At 35.1% G+C, this 16731-nt stretch overlaps 1 protein-coding gene and 3 pseudogenes across 2 annotated transcripts; 2 read left to right on the forward strand and 2 right to left on the reverse strand.

The window, feature by feature from the left end:
* Window positions 1–129: 129 nt before the first annotated feature.
* Window positions 130–2154, reverse strand: LOC107939330 (receptor-like protein EIX2; annotated as a pseudogene).
* A 2317-nt stretch (window positions 2155–4471) lies between these two features.
* LOC107939320 (amidase 1) lies at window positions 4472–6873 on the forward strand. Of its 2 annotated transcripts, none has more exons than XM_016872646.2 (9): window positions 4472–4721; window positions 4920–5072; window positions 5154–5278; window positions 5363–5488; window positions 5573–5755; window positions 5845–5989; window positions 6085–6253; window positions 6332–6466; window positions 6577–6873. In XM_016872646.2, the coding sequence occupies exons 1-9, from the start codon at window positions 4612–4614 to the stop codon at window positions 6727–6729; spliced, it is 1299 nt and encodes a 432-aa protein (XP_016728135.2). In that variant the 5' UTR covers window positions 4472–4611; the 3' UTR covers window positions 6730–6873. The 2 variants fall into 2 exon arrangements, with proteins under 2 accessions (XP_016728135.2, XP_016728134.2); XM_016872645.2 differs by having other exon boundaries at window positions 4517–4721; window positions 4893–5072.
* A 285-nt stretch (window positions 6874–7158) lies between these two features.
* Window positions 7159–10103, forward strand: LOC107939324 (mevalonate kinase-like; annotated as a pseudogene).
* A 217-nt stretch (window positions 10104–10320) lies between these two features.
* Window positions 10321–11527, reverse strand: LOC107939331 (NADPH-dependent aldehyde reductase 1, chloroplastic-like; annotated as a pseudogene).
* Between the last annotated feature and the right edge of the window lie 5204 nt (window positions 11528–16731).

Genomic DNA, 16731 nt, shown 5'->3' on the forward strand with positions numbered 1-16731 from the left:
CCTAAAAAATTAGGGACCAAAATTGTAATTATCCCATTCAACTTTAAACAACTTGCCTATCACTTTTTTCTTTCGGTGCCACTTGCACCTCCCATTTTTGACTTTTCAACCCCTTTTTAATTTGACTTATCAACAAGGCCAACTCATCCAACAGTCGGGAATTGGTCCAGATAGATGGTTATAGGCCAAACGAAGAGTTCCCAAGCTCTTTGGTTCCTCTATCTTGCAACACAACAAGGGTGAAATGGACCCTGAAAATGAATTGAAGAGTTCCCAAGCTCTTTGGTTCCTCCATCTTGCAACACAACAAGGGTGAAATGGACCCTGAAAATGAATTGTTTGAAAGATCTAATGTACCAACATACATTAGATGGCAAACAAGGTAATGGACCCTGGAAGAAATTAGAGCTCAAATCAATGGATGACGCATAACCAAGTGGAGGATTTGTGTTGAGAATCCCAGCAACTCTCCCTTGGATTTGATTGTGAGAAAGGTTCATATAAAAGAACTGGGAAGACAAGTTCCAAAACTAGTTAGGAGTTGTATCAATTATCCCTGCAACAGATAGGCCCAAGTCAGGACTCACTTTCAAACTCAGTCGATTCCCCGAAGCCTGAAGTAACCTCAGTGTCGTGACATTAGAGAAATGAGCCTCGGACACCACACCCTCTAACATGTTTTTACCAATCCATAATACTTCCAGTTTCCTAAGCTGTCCAAACCCTAACATGTTTTTACCAATCCATAATTTAATCTATTTTCAGATAGGTCCACTTCTCTCAAGGATGTAAGTGTTCTTAATGAGTCTGGAATTGGACCCGAAATCGAATTGTTGGTAATGTAAAGGTCGACTAGATTTTTGAATTGTCCAAGTTGATGACCTAAAAGTTGGCAGTTAACCAGAATCAAGGACTCAAGTCTATCAGACAGGCATCCTGACAGAGATTTTAAGACATCTGATATGTCTTGACTCAATTTGAGACCAGACAGAACAAGGATTCTCAAGCTGCAAAGCTTTCCCAATGATCTTAGTGCTGCTACTTCAAGTTTGTTGTATGCAAGACGAGGCTTATGGCAGATGTCAAGTTTCCAACACCCTCTGAGATTGTGCCTTGAAAGTTATTGGACCCAAGATTGAGGTGCTGAAGATGGTTCAAACTGTACAAGCAATTGGGTATCGATGAATTGAATCCGTTGCTTGATAAGCTGAGATATGTAAGAGAGGTCATGTTTCTTAGACCATCAGGGAACTGACCCTGGAAACTGTTATGGCTTAGATCAAGTGACACCAGGGAAGTAAGGGTAAAAATCCAGCTAGAAATGGAGTTACTAAATGTATTATAGGAAAGGTCCAGGGCTCCCAGGGATGAGAAATTAACATTTTTCAGTGGAGGGACAGGATCAAGATCACAGTTGGATAGACTTAAAGTAATCAAATAGGGGAGAGCATTTGTCACCTCTAACCAATGGGAGGCTTTGCTGAGAGTTACACCACTCAAATCAAGGGATTTCAGCTTTGTAAGATAGGTAAGCCATTGAAGATTCTCTGCATACAGATATGTAGATAAAGTATCATGGAGATCAAGGTACTGCAGATGTGTAAGGTTTCCGAGTTGAGGGGGAACCGAACCCTCAAATCCAACATTAGAGAGGTTGAGATATCTAAGATTGTGCAAAGAACCAAGGAATCCAGGAATTTGTCCTCCAAAATTGTTCCCACTCAGGTCCAGGTACTGCAAATGCTTCAAATCAAGCAAAGAAGAAACTACCTTGCCACTCAATCTAGACCACTCAAAAGGCTCGCCTGGAAAGCCGGTATCTTCGGTTGGATTATGAAGATTTCCAAGATGAAGCTCGATGACATGACCGGTTAAGTTGTCACATACAAGACCAGTCCAGTCACAACAGTTGCCCCCATTGCTCCAAGAGGCAAGCTGGTCCGAAGGATCAGTCAGGTTTTGTTTGAACCTCAGAAGAGCCTGTCTCTCACTTTCAATACAAGCAACATCCGAGATTGCATTGCAAATACTAATAACTAGACAACCGAGACAAAACAACTCTAAGAAAACAATAGTTCCAAGTTTCTTGGAATTGTCCATGACCATGCAAAGTGAAGAAAGTGAAGTTGGTGGAGTTGGTGGAGTTGTCTTCATCTTGAAGCTAATTTATATAAAAGTGTCTTGCATTAGAGGTGCCGCAAGGAAGAGTCTTTCCGGTTTTATTTTATTCTCTTACATACGAAATCTTACGTATCCAATACATTTATATCTTTTTTCTCAAGTAAGTATTTAGTCATTGACAATTATATGTAAAATAGTATATATTTGAACACCTCTTTTAGAAGATTAGTGCAGCTTCACACATTTCTTTGGAGACTTTTTTCCTTTCCATGGCTACTTGTATAAAATAAATGTTCTTTGGTCTACCAAGACTCGATCACAGCTCCTGTAGCCCATGAATCAAAGTTACTTCTAGAAGTGTATAAAAACATATGACTTGGAAAAAGGTTTAAAAAAATTAACATTCATGAAGAACATCCTGGTTTTAATCTGGGAGGTATGGAAAATTTGATTATATAATATAGTAAAGTTGAGTAAACCAAAGTCTAAATGCTTATGGAATCTATTTTTGTAATATATAATATTTTGTGGAAAAACATTGTCATTATGGTCCCAGTATGATTCACTGCAGTTTTTATTGAGAAGCATTCAACCTTGATGAAGACACCCTCTAAAGAATTCCCACCATTTTCTTATATTATATTTTCAAATCTCTCTCAATCCCTACCCTCCCCTTTCCAGCCATAACATCCTTATACGGCCACCTCAACTGGAATGAAGTTGAAATGTCTTCCATTATATATTATATAATCAAGAAGAGGCTAGGTATCAGTTATTATGAAGTTTAGTACACAGGATGGAAAGGAGGCACATCACTTGTTAGCAATGCTTGTTTCTTATTACTAATGCTTCTATCAATAATAATTTCAAGAAATGTTATTCTCTGCAGGAGTACCTTTGGGAACAACTACTTTTAAGACAATACTCTGTTAAGAAAAACTATCTTTGGGACAACTACTCTCGAGAACAACTACCTTTAGAAATCACACTATATGGGAACAACATCATATTGAGAATAAGTTAGTCTAACTTCAAAAACAACACTATACTGGATCTTGGAAGGTTAGCAGGAATACTAGGTTACTCCAAATTTGAGATATCTTACAGGATATGTCTTGGAAGATTAGATATGGACATAGTTAAGAACTTATTTTTGGAATGCAAGTACTTCCTCCTTATCTCTTCATTGAATAAATGGTGTGTTTTCTCTTAAAACTCTTATAGTCAATATTTTATGTGGGTGTAAATGTATTTTCAGATAAAACTTATGAGAAATTAACGAAGGTTTCAAGGTGTGTATCAATGCCATTTTCTTTAAGGTTCTATTCGCCCCCACTAATATTATGCTGTGTAAAAGAGATACTGAAAAATGAACCTCGAGAATATAATGAAGCACAATGATTGTCTATGTTTTGCATTGACGGAAACAATCCACTGAGCATTAAGCTTCTATACAGAATTTCTACCGTAATTCTTTATAGAACAATAAAGGAATATAAAGATGGAGGGAGAATAGAAATAAAATTTGTTTCTATGTTTTTTTTTTATGTGTCATACAAATAAAAGTTCATTCCTATTTACTCCTATTTATAAGGGGCCTTATGTCTCTTCATAAGGACATAACTTTATGAATGGATAGTCATCTTTTTAGCGATAAATATAATTATTTAATAGATAACTACTTGAATAATTATAACTATTTATTAATAATCAAGTGACAAAACTTTTAAATTTAATAGATATAACTATCATTATAAATAGTGACAACTTTTAATTAATAACTAAATTACATAATTTTTACTTACTTAACTTTTCATTTACAACTATTGAAACACTATACATTTTTTAAAAATGTTTTCGAAAGATATCGTTATCCTGACCATTCATCGTTCCCATCATCACCACCTACCACCATTTGTTCCAATTTTCCTTTTCACTTTTATTTTCTTTTCACAACATCTTATATTGTAATGTTTTTTCAACCTAATAAAACCATTCTTATTTATTAAGACGTAAAAGATGTCAAAGAAAGATAGAAGACGTAATTAATTTTATTTTTTTAATTACCTAAGATTAGGGTAAATAGTGAGAAATAGAAAATGGATAAAAATTTTAAAAATATAAAATAATTTTTATGTCCTAAAGATGATAATTATGATGTTTGATGGAGCTGGTTATATGATAATAGGTCCAAAATATATTTTTACTCAAATCTTTAGTAATTTGGGTCTCATCTTACCAATAATATCTTTTGCAACCAAACTACAGGAAAATATCATCTTTTTAACCTTCTTTTAACTGTCAAAAGCCAGCTACTCTACAAGAGACAAAAGGGTAAAAGAGTAATGACACTCTTTGAGAAAAATAATGTTGTGCTGACAAGGCAACCTAAGAGAGCACTTATCTTCAAACTGACGCCAGTTCTTCACAAAATTCACTTATCTCTGACTGAAAAATACTTCACAACGTGGAGAAAGAACAGTTACAGATATGGCTAAGACCTCGGAATCAGGAGCCTTCGTCGAGAAATTTATTCTCCCACCAACTTCTTCCTCTCAGCAACTTCCCCTTAGTGGCCTCACTTTTGCTGTTAAAGACATGTAAGTCAATTTCTATTTAATAATCTTTATTTTCTATGATTATGGTTACTGGATATAGCTCAAAGCATGCTTCTTGTTCTGGTGTTCTTTAATGCTCATATACCCATTGTTTCCTCTTTGGGTCTTCAACTTTATCAATATAAAGCTTATCTGTCCAATTGTTTATGCGAGTATCTACATGTTAAAACATGGAAATAGATTTGATGTGGATGGATATGTGACTGGGTTTGGAAACCCTGACTGGAAAAGGACTCATTCAGCCGCCACATTGACCGCACCGGCTGTGCTCGATGTCTTAGAAGGAGGTGCCACTTGTGTTGGCAAGACTATCATGGATGAAATGGCATACTGGTTAGAATTTTCAAGTCCTTCAATCTCTTTCCATATTTGCCACCTATATATGTGACTAAACTGTTCCCCTTTGTTTTTCAGTATAAATGGAGAAAACATACATTATGGCACTCCCACAAATCCATGTGCACCAGATAGAGTACCTGGAGGATCTTCCAGTGGCTCTGCTGTTGCAGTAGGCGCAGGGCTCGTCGACTTCTCCTTAGGTGCAAATTCCTTCTTTAACAAGGACTCGATTTCTTGGTTTCCTCCATATTTTTATTTGAAGTTTGTTTCGGTCTTTTAAATAGGATCCGACACCGGAGGAAGTGTGAGAGTTCCTGCATCATATTGTGGGATTCTCGGGTTTAGGCCTTCACATGATGCCATTAGTACTTCTGGAGTTATTCCAATGGCTCAGAGTTTTGATACTGTCGGTAAGTAATGGTTGAGAGATCCTGTGTAAGTTGTCGAACTGGTCGATTTTACGAGTCATTCTTCGAACATTATTTCTAGTGTAGGATGGTTTGCTAGAGATCCTGCAGTTTTAAACCGAGTCGGACGTGTTCTGCTGCATTTACCTAATGTCAACCCTGTCAGACCTAGTCAGATTTTTATTCCAGAAGATTGCTTCAGTTTGTCGAGCATTCCAAGTGCTCGAACAACTGGAGTTCTCATAAAATCAATAGAGAAGCTCTTTGGAGGTAATAATCAAACTGCAAAAACTCATTTATGGTATTGAGATGGTAGAGTTTATTCAGGTCAGATGCACTTTATACATTTACCACTGCAGGTTCAATTCTAAAGCATGTAAATCTTGGAGACTATGTGAAGGAAAAAGTACCAAGTTCGCATCATTTCTTGGCTAAGGGGAACGATCATGCATATAATATACCGTCATTGGCCGCCCTTTCAAGCTCGATGCGATTGCTTCAAAGGTGCAAAGCATCCTGAAACTTTTAACCGATTCAGTCAACCTGAATGCCGGTCCTTATATCGACTCCTGAACTTTGTTTTGTGTTTCATTTCATAGGTACGAATTCAAGAAAAACCATGCCGAATGGATAACGACGGTGAATCCTAATTTAGGCCCCCGACTATCCGAGCGTATATGGGATGCCGTTAGATCACCAGAAGAAAACACTGGCGTCTACCGCTCTGTTCAGACTGAATTACGCGCTGCTCTTACGGATCTTCTTAAGGTACTTAACAACAAACTTGCCAAAAGAGCAACAAAGATTGTAATTCCTTCATAGCACTGATGTGTTTAGTTTCTTCAGGATGAAGGCATCCTTGTTCTTCCTACAGTTCCAGGTGATCCACCAAAGCTACAAATGGATTTGGCCTCGCTCGAAGTGTTTCGTGCTAGAGCTTTCAGCTTGCTATCCATTGCCGGAGTATCCGGATTCTGTCAGGTCCTCTTTCTCTCTCAGAGACATACACATACACACGCACACAAAACAGAACACTGCACAAGAAAAAGGCCCTGAAAATATCAAAATGATCTTGTTTTTGTTTTTTACAGGTGAGTATTCCATTGGGGATGCATAATAATCTGCCTGTATCAATCTCCTTGCTAGCAAAACATGGTTCAGATGCTTTTCTGCTGAATCTAGTTGAGGTTTTATATGATACCATTCAAGAAGAAGCTGGATTTGCTGAGAAATTTACTAACTGAACTTTCATTTCTTTTCCAGTCTTTTCTCTTCTGCATAATTTCTGAAACTAGTATAAGATTCGAATAAAAAAATTAATATTTAATTGTTAGAATGTTTGGTACTCCTTTGAGGATAAACAGTAAGAATTTGAATTATTATTATCATTATCTGATATTACTAATGAGTAAATCTCTAGCAACAAGATAAAAAGCGAATTTTTACTTTTTTATCTTCCCCTATTGCGTATGTATATATAATTTAAATAGAGAAAAAATAGAATAGAAATATAGAGTTTTGCATCTTTCTATATCTCCCAAAAATTCTATTTTTACTAATGATCCCTGGGATCAGATTCTAACGAATCTAATCTTTAGACAATTTGTTCACCAACCTACAACATTTTCAAGCCCATTACACCATTAAAATTTTCAATGTTAACTTGCCAAATATTAAAGGTCTAATTATGCTTTTTTATCCTTATACTCTTTGCAGTTATCCCTTTAGTCTTATAATATGATAATTGAAGTTCAATTGATAACACACTATCAACGAAATCGGAACATTATAAATATGGAAGGCCACATAAGCAAAATAAAAATATTAAATATGGGATTATAAGGTTTTTGATTCTAAATATGGAATTGTGAGAATCTTCAACATTGTTCTAAAAAAGCAAAGTAAAAGTCAATATTTTTCTTTGCTTTTATGGTTTTCACATGACTTTAAGCTGACAACATTATTAATTTTTAATTTATTTTAAAAATGTCATGTAATCCAATTTAATGATTTTTTTTTAGATATTATCAATTGAGTTTTATTGAAACAAAAGTGTAGAGGGATAAATTTATGGGATTAAAAGAAGAGGAAAAGGCAAACTTTGAGATCTCGTATTTAAATCTCACTCAGTCCTGAACTAGTTATTCAATTTAATGCTTATAATAATTTATTGTATTAACTAGGTTGGAACTTGTAACTTAAAAAAAACTAACGGAGAAGAGGGACCATACTATAAATGTGAGAAGAGTAAAGAGACTGTGAGCATTAGACCAATCTCAAAATAATAAAAAATAAAAGTTAACTTGCCAAATTAAGCATTGAGAAATTCACGCGCCAGCAAGTCTCGTGGGTATGACTTCAATCTCAAGTTATAAGAACACAAGCAGACGAGCAAACAAGACAAGAATTCGGTATGGTTTGATTGGCGCGGAGAAGTGACTTCAACTTCCTTTGCTCAGCCACCTCCTCCGCCTCCTAGGCCAACCCACGGCCGCCACCGAGCTGCCTCGTTTCCTTTTCAATATTTGCTCCAACCTTCCACACCATCACTTAACTTTCAAAGTCTCTTTTATCTTAAAAAAGAAAAGAAGTTGATTTTGGAAGAAACCCAATAAACGGAGAAAGAACCGGAAAATGGAGATTACTGCCAGAGCTCCGGGGATGATTATTCTCGCCGGTGAACATGCCGTGGTTCATGGATATACTGCTGTTGCTTCCTCCATTGATCTCTATACTGTTGTCTCTCTTCGTCTTCACTTGGTATCTCTCTCTCTCTCTTTCTTTATTTATTCACATGATATGTAACTATTGATCTTTTTGAGATTGTTTAAATGATGATTGTCAGACACCCTTTCGAGATCATAGAAAATTATAATTTAGTTCCCACGTTTTGCTTGTTTCTTACTTTCTTTCTATTGTTTTTCATGTAATTTATTGGATGATGATTGATGAGGGGATCTCCCTTGACTCTATTTTATTTCATTTCATTGCGTTTGATTTTATTCCACAGAGAATGAAGATTCAATAAGACTTCAGCTCGAGGATGTTGGATTAGACTTTTCATGGCCAATCAAAAGAATCAAAGAAGTGTTATCTCACTTGGGTTCTCCATTTTCTTCGACACCTACATTATGCTCATTGGAAACTGTTAAATCTATTACTGCTCTAGTTGATGAGCAAAGTTTCCCTGAGACAAGGATTGGTCTTGCTTCAGGTGTTTGTGCATTTCTTTGGCTCTACACCTCTATCCTAGGGTATGTATGCTGTTTGATGTTTCGATGTAACTCTTTTTCGTGTTGAGTATCGATGGTCTAGTTATGGACTCAGTGACTGTATGAGTCAGGTTTAAGCCAGGTACAGTAATTGCAACTTCTGAGCTTCCATTGGGTGCTGCTCTTGGCTCATCAGCTGCATATTGTGTTGCACTTTCAGCAGCTCTGCCAGCTTTTTCTGATTCTATGAAATTGGATGTGAATAAATGGGCATTTGAAGAGGAGAAGATAATTCATGGGAGACCCTTTGGTGTTGACAACTCAGTTAGCACATTTGGTATGTAACTTGGAAAGCATCATTGTTTATTTTTTATCAATATCTACGTGATTGATTAATTTCTCTTTTTCATGGGACAGGTAACGTGATAAGATACAAGTGAGGTAGTATGACTGGTATCGATTCCAATATGCCATTGAGAATGCTGATTACCAACACAAAAGTTGGGAGGGATACAAAGGCATTGATTGCCAATGTTTCAGCAAGGAAATCAAGGCATCCCGATGCCTTGTGTGTGTGTTAAATGCCATTGAATCTATCAGCAAGGAATGGTCTACGATTATCCAGTCACATACTGTAGATGATTTATCTGTAACTGCAAATGAAGACAGGCTAAGAGAGTTAATGGAAATGAATCAGGGTTTGCTCCTATCTATAGGTGTTACCCATGCATCTATAGAAACTGTTCTTCAAACAGCAATGAAGCATAAGCTAGCTTCCAAGTTGACAGGAGCTGGTGGTGGAGGTTGTTGGCTCACTTTTACCTACTTGTATCCTCGTTCTAGTTCTCTTTAATTTGCTTATATATACCTGTGCCATTTATGGTTCAATTAGAAACTGCTCGTTTGTGCTTCTATCGGTGATTTCTGTAAACCATTATTACACTTCGATCATATCTTTTGCTCCTTAATTTATACTTTATTGAATCTCGTATGAATTCACTTATTCCCTTTGACAACATGAACCAGAGCTACCAGGAGCAATTGTGGATAAACTAGTCAAGGAGCTAGAATCATACGGGTTCCAATGTTTCACAGCTAGGATTGGAGGGAAAGGAGTCCAAATTTCTTTTGATGGATGTTCCTGATTCCCTTCCCCATATCTGAAAATCGCAGTTAGATCTTCCTCTGAATAACAACATGAAGACTGTGTTATAGCTACTTCTGTTTATATCTGTTTTCTGTACTATGCTATATATCCAGAATGGAGCAAACAACTGCTGCAGAAAACAACACTGCTGTAGCTGCTTCCATTCTCCTAGGTAACATTAGTCTGTTGTTTTGAATTTGAGTTCACTGTAATCTTTTGGCCTCATGTTAAAGACCTACATGTAAGTTTTCTTTTCCCACAAGGCACCATATGAAGATTGTGTATGTTAAATGCGTGCTTATACCAGTGTGACAGAAACAAAACTATGCAAATTTGCATTTGTTTTTGTTACCTTTCTGTTTCCATTAAGCATCAATGGTTACTTTCCTCTGAAAAACTCACTCGCACTGATCGTGACCTATGTTTTTTTGCATTAGCAGCTTTGGCTTTAATGCTGCATCCTATTGAGGCAGCTTCGTAGTCAAATCTTTATGGAAAGGCCTTGTATCCAGTATATACTCAAAAACTTTTGCTACAGACTTACAAATGCATAGTGAAAATTGAAGGCAAATCACTAGGTATAATTGTATAAACATTTGATCTTATTTGATAAGGGTCCTGGTTTCTTCCCTTATTATTTCTTAGAGATCCCAAGGACCAAAAAGTGTTTTTCTACAGAAACAAAACAACCCCAACATTCATCGTTCTAAGCATACGTTCCATCTCTAACTTGCATATCAAGCATTCACTATGACGCTGCCATCAGATGGAGGACTTGACCAGTTATGTAGGAAGAGCAAACATTACAGGCAAGGAACACATAGCAGGGTGCAACTTCAATAGGATGGTCAGCTTTCTTCATCGGTACATCGTTTCCAAACTGGGCAGTCTCCTCTTTATCAAAGGATGCTGGTATCAACGGAGTCCATATCGGTCCTGGTGCAACACCATTAACTCGAATGCCTTTGTTGACAAGCTGAAGTGAAAGGCCTCTAGTGAAAGCCACAATGGCACCCTTGGTTGCTGTGTAATCAAGTATGCATTCACCGATGTTGTGTTTATAATGGAACTCCCTTCCTTCATGTGCTTCAAAGCATGCCTATACAAATCTTCACATCACATATAATCAATCACCATCACCTGGTAATAAAGAAGAAGACAAGATGTTGGTCCTAAACACCCTTAAAAGCCTTTCCTCATCAATCACCTCCACACTGCTCTCGTACTGTTCAGCTGCATTGTTAACCAGAATATCTATCCGACTGTAATCTTTCACGATGTCATCGACAACCTGTTTGGAGTTCTTATCAAACCCCAAATCCGCAGGTACAGCCATGGGATCCTTGGCATCTGAGGTCTTATCCTTTTTCAGCATCTCTAGGGTGTCCTTTGCATCCTTATCCTCTTGAGCCTTCACATATGTGAAGGCCACGGTTGCACCCTATAAATGGCAAACTGATCGGCCTATCCCAGAATCACCACCGGTAACCAAAGTCATCTTTCCCTGGAAAAAAAGAAAAACCCTCAAATTGAGAAATATATACTGTGCTGCTACTACAATTAAATTGGAAAAGAAAATAAACATGCTATGAGAAAGTACGTGTAAGGTGTCCAAAATGTTCTTATGAAAAATTAAAATAAAGTACGTGCAAATTACCATAAAAAATTTCGATAAAAAAATAACTCGCTTCAATATATTTAAACTCATATTTTCTTACAATGTCAACTGAGTTAAAACTTAATCAACAATTATAATAAGATTTTTTAATATTTGGCATTGTCGTACAAAATACTATAAAATATAAAAATGATATTATTATTTTTATAATAATTAAATAAATTAATGATATTAAATATATATATCAACGAGAAAATTAATTTTATTTTTTATATAAACTTAAAAATATATAATTATTTAATAAGTATAAAAATAATTACACCCAAAAAAAGTATTTGTGGTTAAGTAATTTTCTTATAAATGTGTAAATATATAGTTATAGTTATTTAATAAATATAAAAATAATTGTAATATCAATGATACGATTGAATAAAGATTCGCTGATCTTTATGGGAGCCAAGCGTGTTTCGGCCTCTAAATTTTGAAAAAAGTGTTGTTATCATGAAAACTTTAATTAGGTTTTAAAATTTTGTAAATTCATGGGCCTTTCAAAACTTTTAAAACTCCTTATTAAACCCCTCAAAAAAAAATCTTGTTAAGCCCTTTAAAAGTTTGAAATATTTTAATAAAAATAGTATTTCTTTGAACACTGATTTGTATTTTGTTTGGATGTCAAGAAACTACAGTGGAATCAATGATTGACATATAGAAGAAGAGAGCTGACCTGACGGTTTATGTAAAAAATCAAAGAAAAGAGCTGTTTGGATGTTAGTTCATAGATTCGTAAAGTTGTTTTATAAAAAAGGTAAATGTAGAAGAGAAAAGAAAGAGAGTTTTTTATTGATGTATATGATGTAAATAGAAAAAATTATATAATAATAATTTTAACAATCTAATGACTTAAATGAATTTTTTTTAATTTTAAGATGATAAAATATATAAATGTCCATATATTATACACTATTTTTTAAATTTTGTTTTTCTTAATCTCATTGATTGAATTAATATTTATTTGATTCATAACATCAAATTTAATTAATTTTTTAATATAGATTATCAAATAATTAGGGTTGTAAATGAATGAAATTTGAAAGAAATGAATTTCTATTTATTTTCATTTTATTCTTTTTTAATTTTGTTTTGTGTTTAATTTGTGTTCGTTAATAATTTTAAATTTTATATTAAAATTCATTTATTTAAAATTATTTGTTTTTTCTTATTTAAGTTGCATGTATTTATATATAAATATTAAGCAAACATTTTGCAAACATGTTCGTAAATATATAATTGAATATGCTCACGAGTAATTAAAAGTCTATCCATAATTAATAATAATAAAATATTTTTTATTTGATAGAATATTAGGGGGATTTTTACTAAAATAATACTAAAAAATAAAAATAAAAACCAAAATAGTATAACCTTTTTTTATTTATGAAAATGGTACCAAAAAAACAGTTAAATCTGATGGTGGGCCTGCCACAGGCGGCACCAATGGTGCCTGTGGCAGAGGCGGCACCAATGGTGCCTGTGGCAAAGGCGGCACCACTTCAATTATTTAAATCGATTCAGCCCAGCTGAAGGAGAAAAAGAAGAAGAGAGCTGAAGGAGAAGAAGAAGAAGAAGGTGGTGCCGGAAAAAGAGAGAAAGAGAAGAAAAAAAATAAAAAAAAGGTATTTTTTTAAAAAATAATGGATTGTCTTGTTATTATGTTTTTTTTTTGTATAATTTTTATTATTTTTTGTTGTTAGTTTAGTTATTATTGTTAGTTATTAAGATTAATAAAAACCGAAATTGATGATTTTAGTTAGTATTATTATTGTTAGTTTTTAGGGTTTAGTTATTAATAATTATTGTTACTTAGTATTATTGTTAGTAAAAAACTAATATTATTATTATGGTTAGTTATTAGGATTAGTAAAAACCCTAATTATTATTTTAGTTAGTATGATTGTTAGTTTTTACATTATATTATTTTTAGTTATTATTTTTAGTAAAACCCTAATTATTATTGTTAGTTAGTATTATTTTGAGTAAAAAATTATTATTATTGTTATTGTGTTAGTTATTAGGATTAGTGGTTAAACGTTGTTCATGTACAAAATGATAACTGAAATACTATGAGTTTAAGAATGAAAAAAATTGCATATTGAAACATTAATTTTTTTATTTAAGTAATTTTTTTACTGATCGATATTGTTTTTTGAAATTTTGTTTATTTTTTGACAGATTGAATATTGAAGATGGATGATAAGTTTTTTGTATGCGTTTATTTCGATGGAATCATCTTGACAACAATTGTTGGATGTATATTTGAATGTCAGCAACAAATAGCAATGTGGTTTAATAGAAATGTCTTGTTGGGTGATATGAAGGGAATGATTAATGCAAAAATTATTAGACGTTGTGGGAGAAGGATATCAAAAATTTTCTACAAGTTTCCAGTTTCGACAAATCCGGTCAAATTCACTGAAATAGAACTTGTAGACGACGAAGACGTGGAGACAATGGTCGCTCTTTACTGTGGGAATGGGAGTGACAAGAATGCACTGATTCACTTATTTGCTGAGTTAGCCGGTATGGAGCAAAATGAAGATGTCAATGCACATGGTGAAGAACACGGAGCTCAAAAACTGTGGATGGTGGCTCCAATATCGTACATTGATAGTGAATCGACTATAGGTGGGATCGGTATCGATCTGAATATTACACCCGATATTGATGTGGTTGGTGATGATGGATACGATGGAAGCGATCATTGTGGTGAAGAGATTGGTAGTGACAGTGATCCCGATGTGGACGATGTACCTGATGATATTGACGATGAAGATGTGAATAACGATGGAAACATTTACGCTTCTTCGGTCAGGGACCAGATGTGACGTATTTTGATGCACAACAATCCTGGGCCACACATATCGCTCATAGACCCCAACGCAGCGCATGTAACTGAGTTCCCGGAGTACCCTGAAATAGTTCCTGCTCACCGGCTGACCGTCAATTCTGATCATGAGGAGTTATTCGTAGGCCAGAGATTTGAAAGTAAAGAAGAGTGCGTACTTGCTATTAAACGGTATAGCATGAACATATCAGTGGATTATAAAGTCGTAGTGTCTAAACCGACAATATATATTGGCGAGTGTTGGAAGGCAGCGGAAGGTTGCAAGTGGCAGATACGAGCTGCATTCATTCAAAGTTCACAGATGTGGGAGATACGAAAAGTTGTTGGGCCTCATACATACACATCAACACGTATGACAGAAGATCATCGAAAACTTGATTTGAAAACTATCTGCACGTGTATCATGCCAATGGTGAAGGACATGCCGACCATTAAAGTTTTGGTACTGATTGCCGAAATGCAAGCACGATTCCAGTATCGAGTATCATATCGAAAGGCGTGGATAGCTAAACAAATGACAATGGAGTAATTGTATGGGGATTATGATTCGTCGTATCACGAGCTACAAGGATGGATAGCTGCTATGCAGGAGTACGTACCGAGGACTGTGATTGAGCTACAGACAATACCTTATCACGGCCCGGACGACCAGTTATAGCCGGGAAAAAGAATTTTCTATATACTGTTCTGGACGTTTGATCCATGTGTGTGGGCATTTCCCTACTGCAAGCCATTTGTGCCGGTGGATAGGACCTGGCTATATGGAAAATATACACAGATCCTATTTCTTGCGGTTGCTCAAGACGACAATAGAAAAGTGCTCCCGATAGCATTTGCCATCGTAGATAGGGAGAACTTGGAATCTTGAAAATTCTTCCTTACCAACTTGCGGAGGTATATTATTAGCAACGATAATATTTGCATCATCTCCGATAGAGGGAAAGGTTTAATTGCAGCAATTAGGCGTTCCGATATGCCATGGAGATCCGTTTACTGTATCTGTCACATTGCGGCTAACTTTCATAAAGATTATAAGAATGCAAATTGGAAGAGACAAATAGTGGTAATGGGTAAATGATAACCTTATCTTTTCAATATAAGCTGTAATGTTTTATGTTATCAAGTTACTGGAACTTATCTTTTCTTAATACGTGTACAGCGTACGAGTTAGAGCCACATATTTTTCGGCAAAGAATGATTCGACTTGAGAGTGACATGGAGGGACACATCTTTCCGACAATGGTTAGGTACAATGGAGCCGTGGCAATGGGCTCAAAGTTTTGATGAGAGCTTTCATTATGGTCAAATGACCACAAACTTAGTAGAGGGGGTCAACACTGTGTTGTTGAAAACATAACATCTTCCGATTGCATCTGTCTTTTAGGCTACATTCTACAGGTTGACTACCTTGATGCCAAGAATAGGTCAGAAACAAGTCGACCAGATAGAGGCGGGACACGTTTGGCGAGTCTCCTAGTAGCTGATAACATAGTGCAGCTGACTCAGTAAATGCAGTTACTCCCGTTACGGGACTCCCGTTGATTAGGAGCTCAAGCTGTAGTGCAACATCCTCTAAGGTCGCTGTGCATCCCCACACGGAAAATGAAAAGTGTGGGTCTCTGGGCGCCACCGCTCCACTAGTGCAGATATTAAATCATACCGCAATTCGAACGTCCGAATTAATGCTGCTGACCCGAATTCAGCTTGCTCCAAGTAGGGCATCAATCGTGAATCCGGGGGATATCCTATACCATTCACCCGGCTCCTTAATACGCGGTACGAGCCTTGATAGTGTTAAATTACAGAAAATAAATATTAGGATAACATGATTTATTTCTATATATTAAGTATATCCTTTTTTAATAGAACTCGTGATTAACAAATAATAATATATTATCATATTATTAGCCGCATTAGATATGTGAGGATTGTCGTTAATCAATCGAGTCATTGCGATGCTTGTAACTTCAAAACAAATTTAGTAAAAAACCCTTATTTCGGCCTTTTGTTCGTATTTTTTCTCGAATTTTATTACTTTTAATAAAAATATATTATTTTCTATTTTTATTATTTTACATTATTTTAGTACATTATGTTTGAAATATATTAATTTAGTGTGTTTTTTAAATAAATTTCAAAAATTAACCTTTATTTCGGTCCTTTGTTCGTATTTTTTCCTAGATTTTATTACTTTCAATAAAAATATATTATTTTCTATTTTTATTAGTTTACATTATTTTAGTACATTATGTTTGAAATGTATTAATTTAGTGTGTTTTTAAATAAATTTCAAAAATTAACTCTTATTTCGGCCCTTTGTTTGTATTTTTTCCCGAATTTTATTACTTTCAATAAAAATATATTATT

This window comes from Gossypium hirsutum, chromosome D11, assembly GCF_007990345.1.
Source record: "Gossypium hirsutum isolate 1008001.06 chromosome D11, Gossypium_hirsutum_v2.1, whole genome shotgun sequence".
In the NCBI taxonomy this organism is placed as follows: Eukaryota; Viridiplantae; Streptophyta; class Magnoliopsida; order Malvales; family Malvaceae; genus Gossypium; species Gossypium hirsutum.

Bases quoted from the DNA above. Each gene is read 5' to 3' on its own strand.
- LOC107939320 (XM_016872645.2), top strand. From the start codon at position 4,612: ATGGCTAAGACCTCGGAATCAGGAGCCTTCGTCGAGAAATTTATTCTC. The intron at 5,489-5,572 runs GTAAGTAATGGT...TTTCTAGTGTAG, and splicing joins TCAGAGTTTTGATACTGTCG to GATGGTTTGCTAGAGATCCT. The intron at 6,254-6,331 runs GTACTTAACAAC...TAGTTTCTTCAG, and splicing joins CTCTTACGGATCTTCTTAAG to GATGAAGGCATCCTTGTTCT.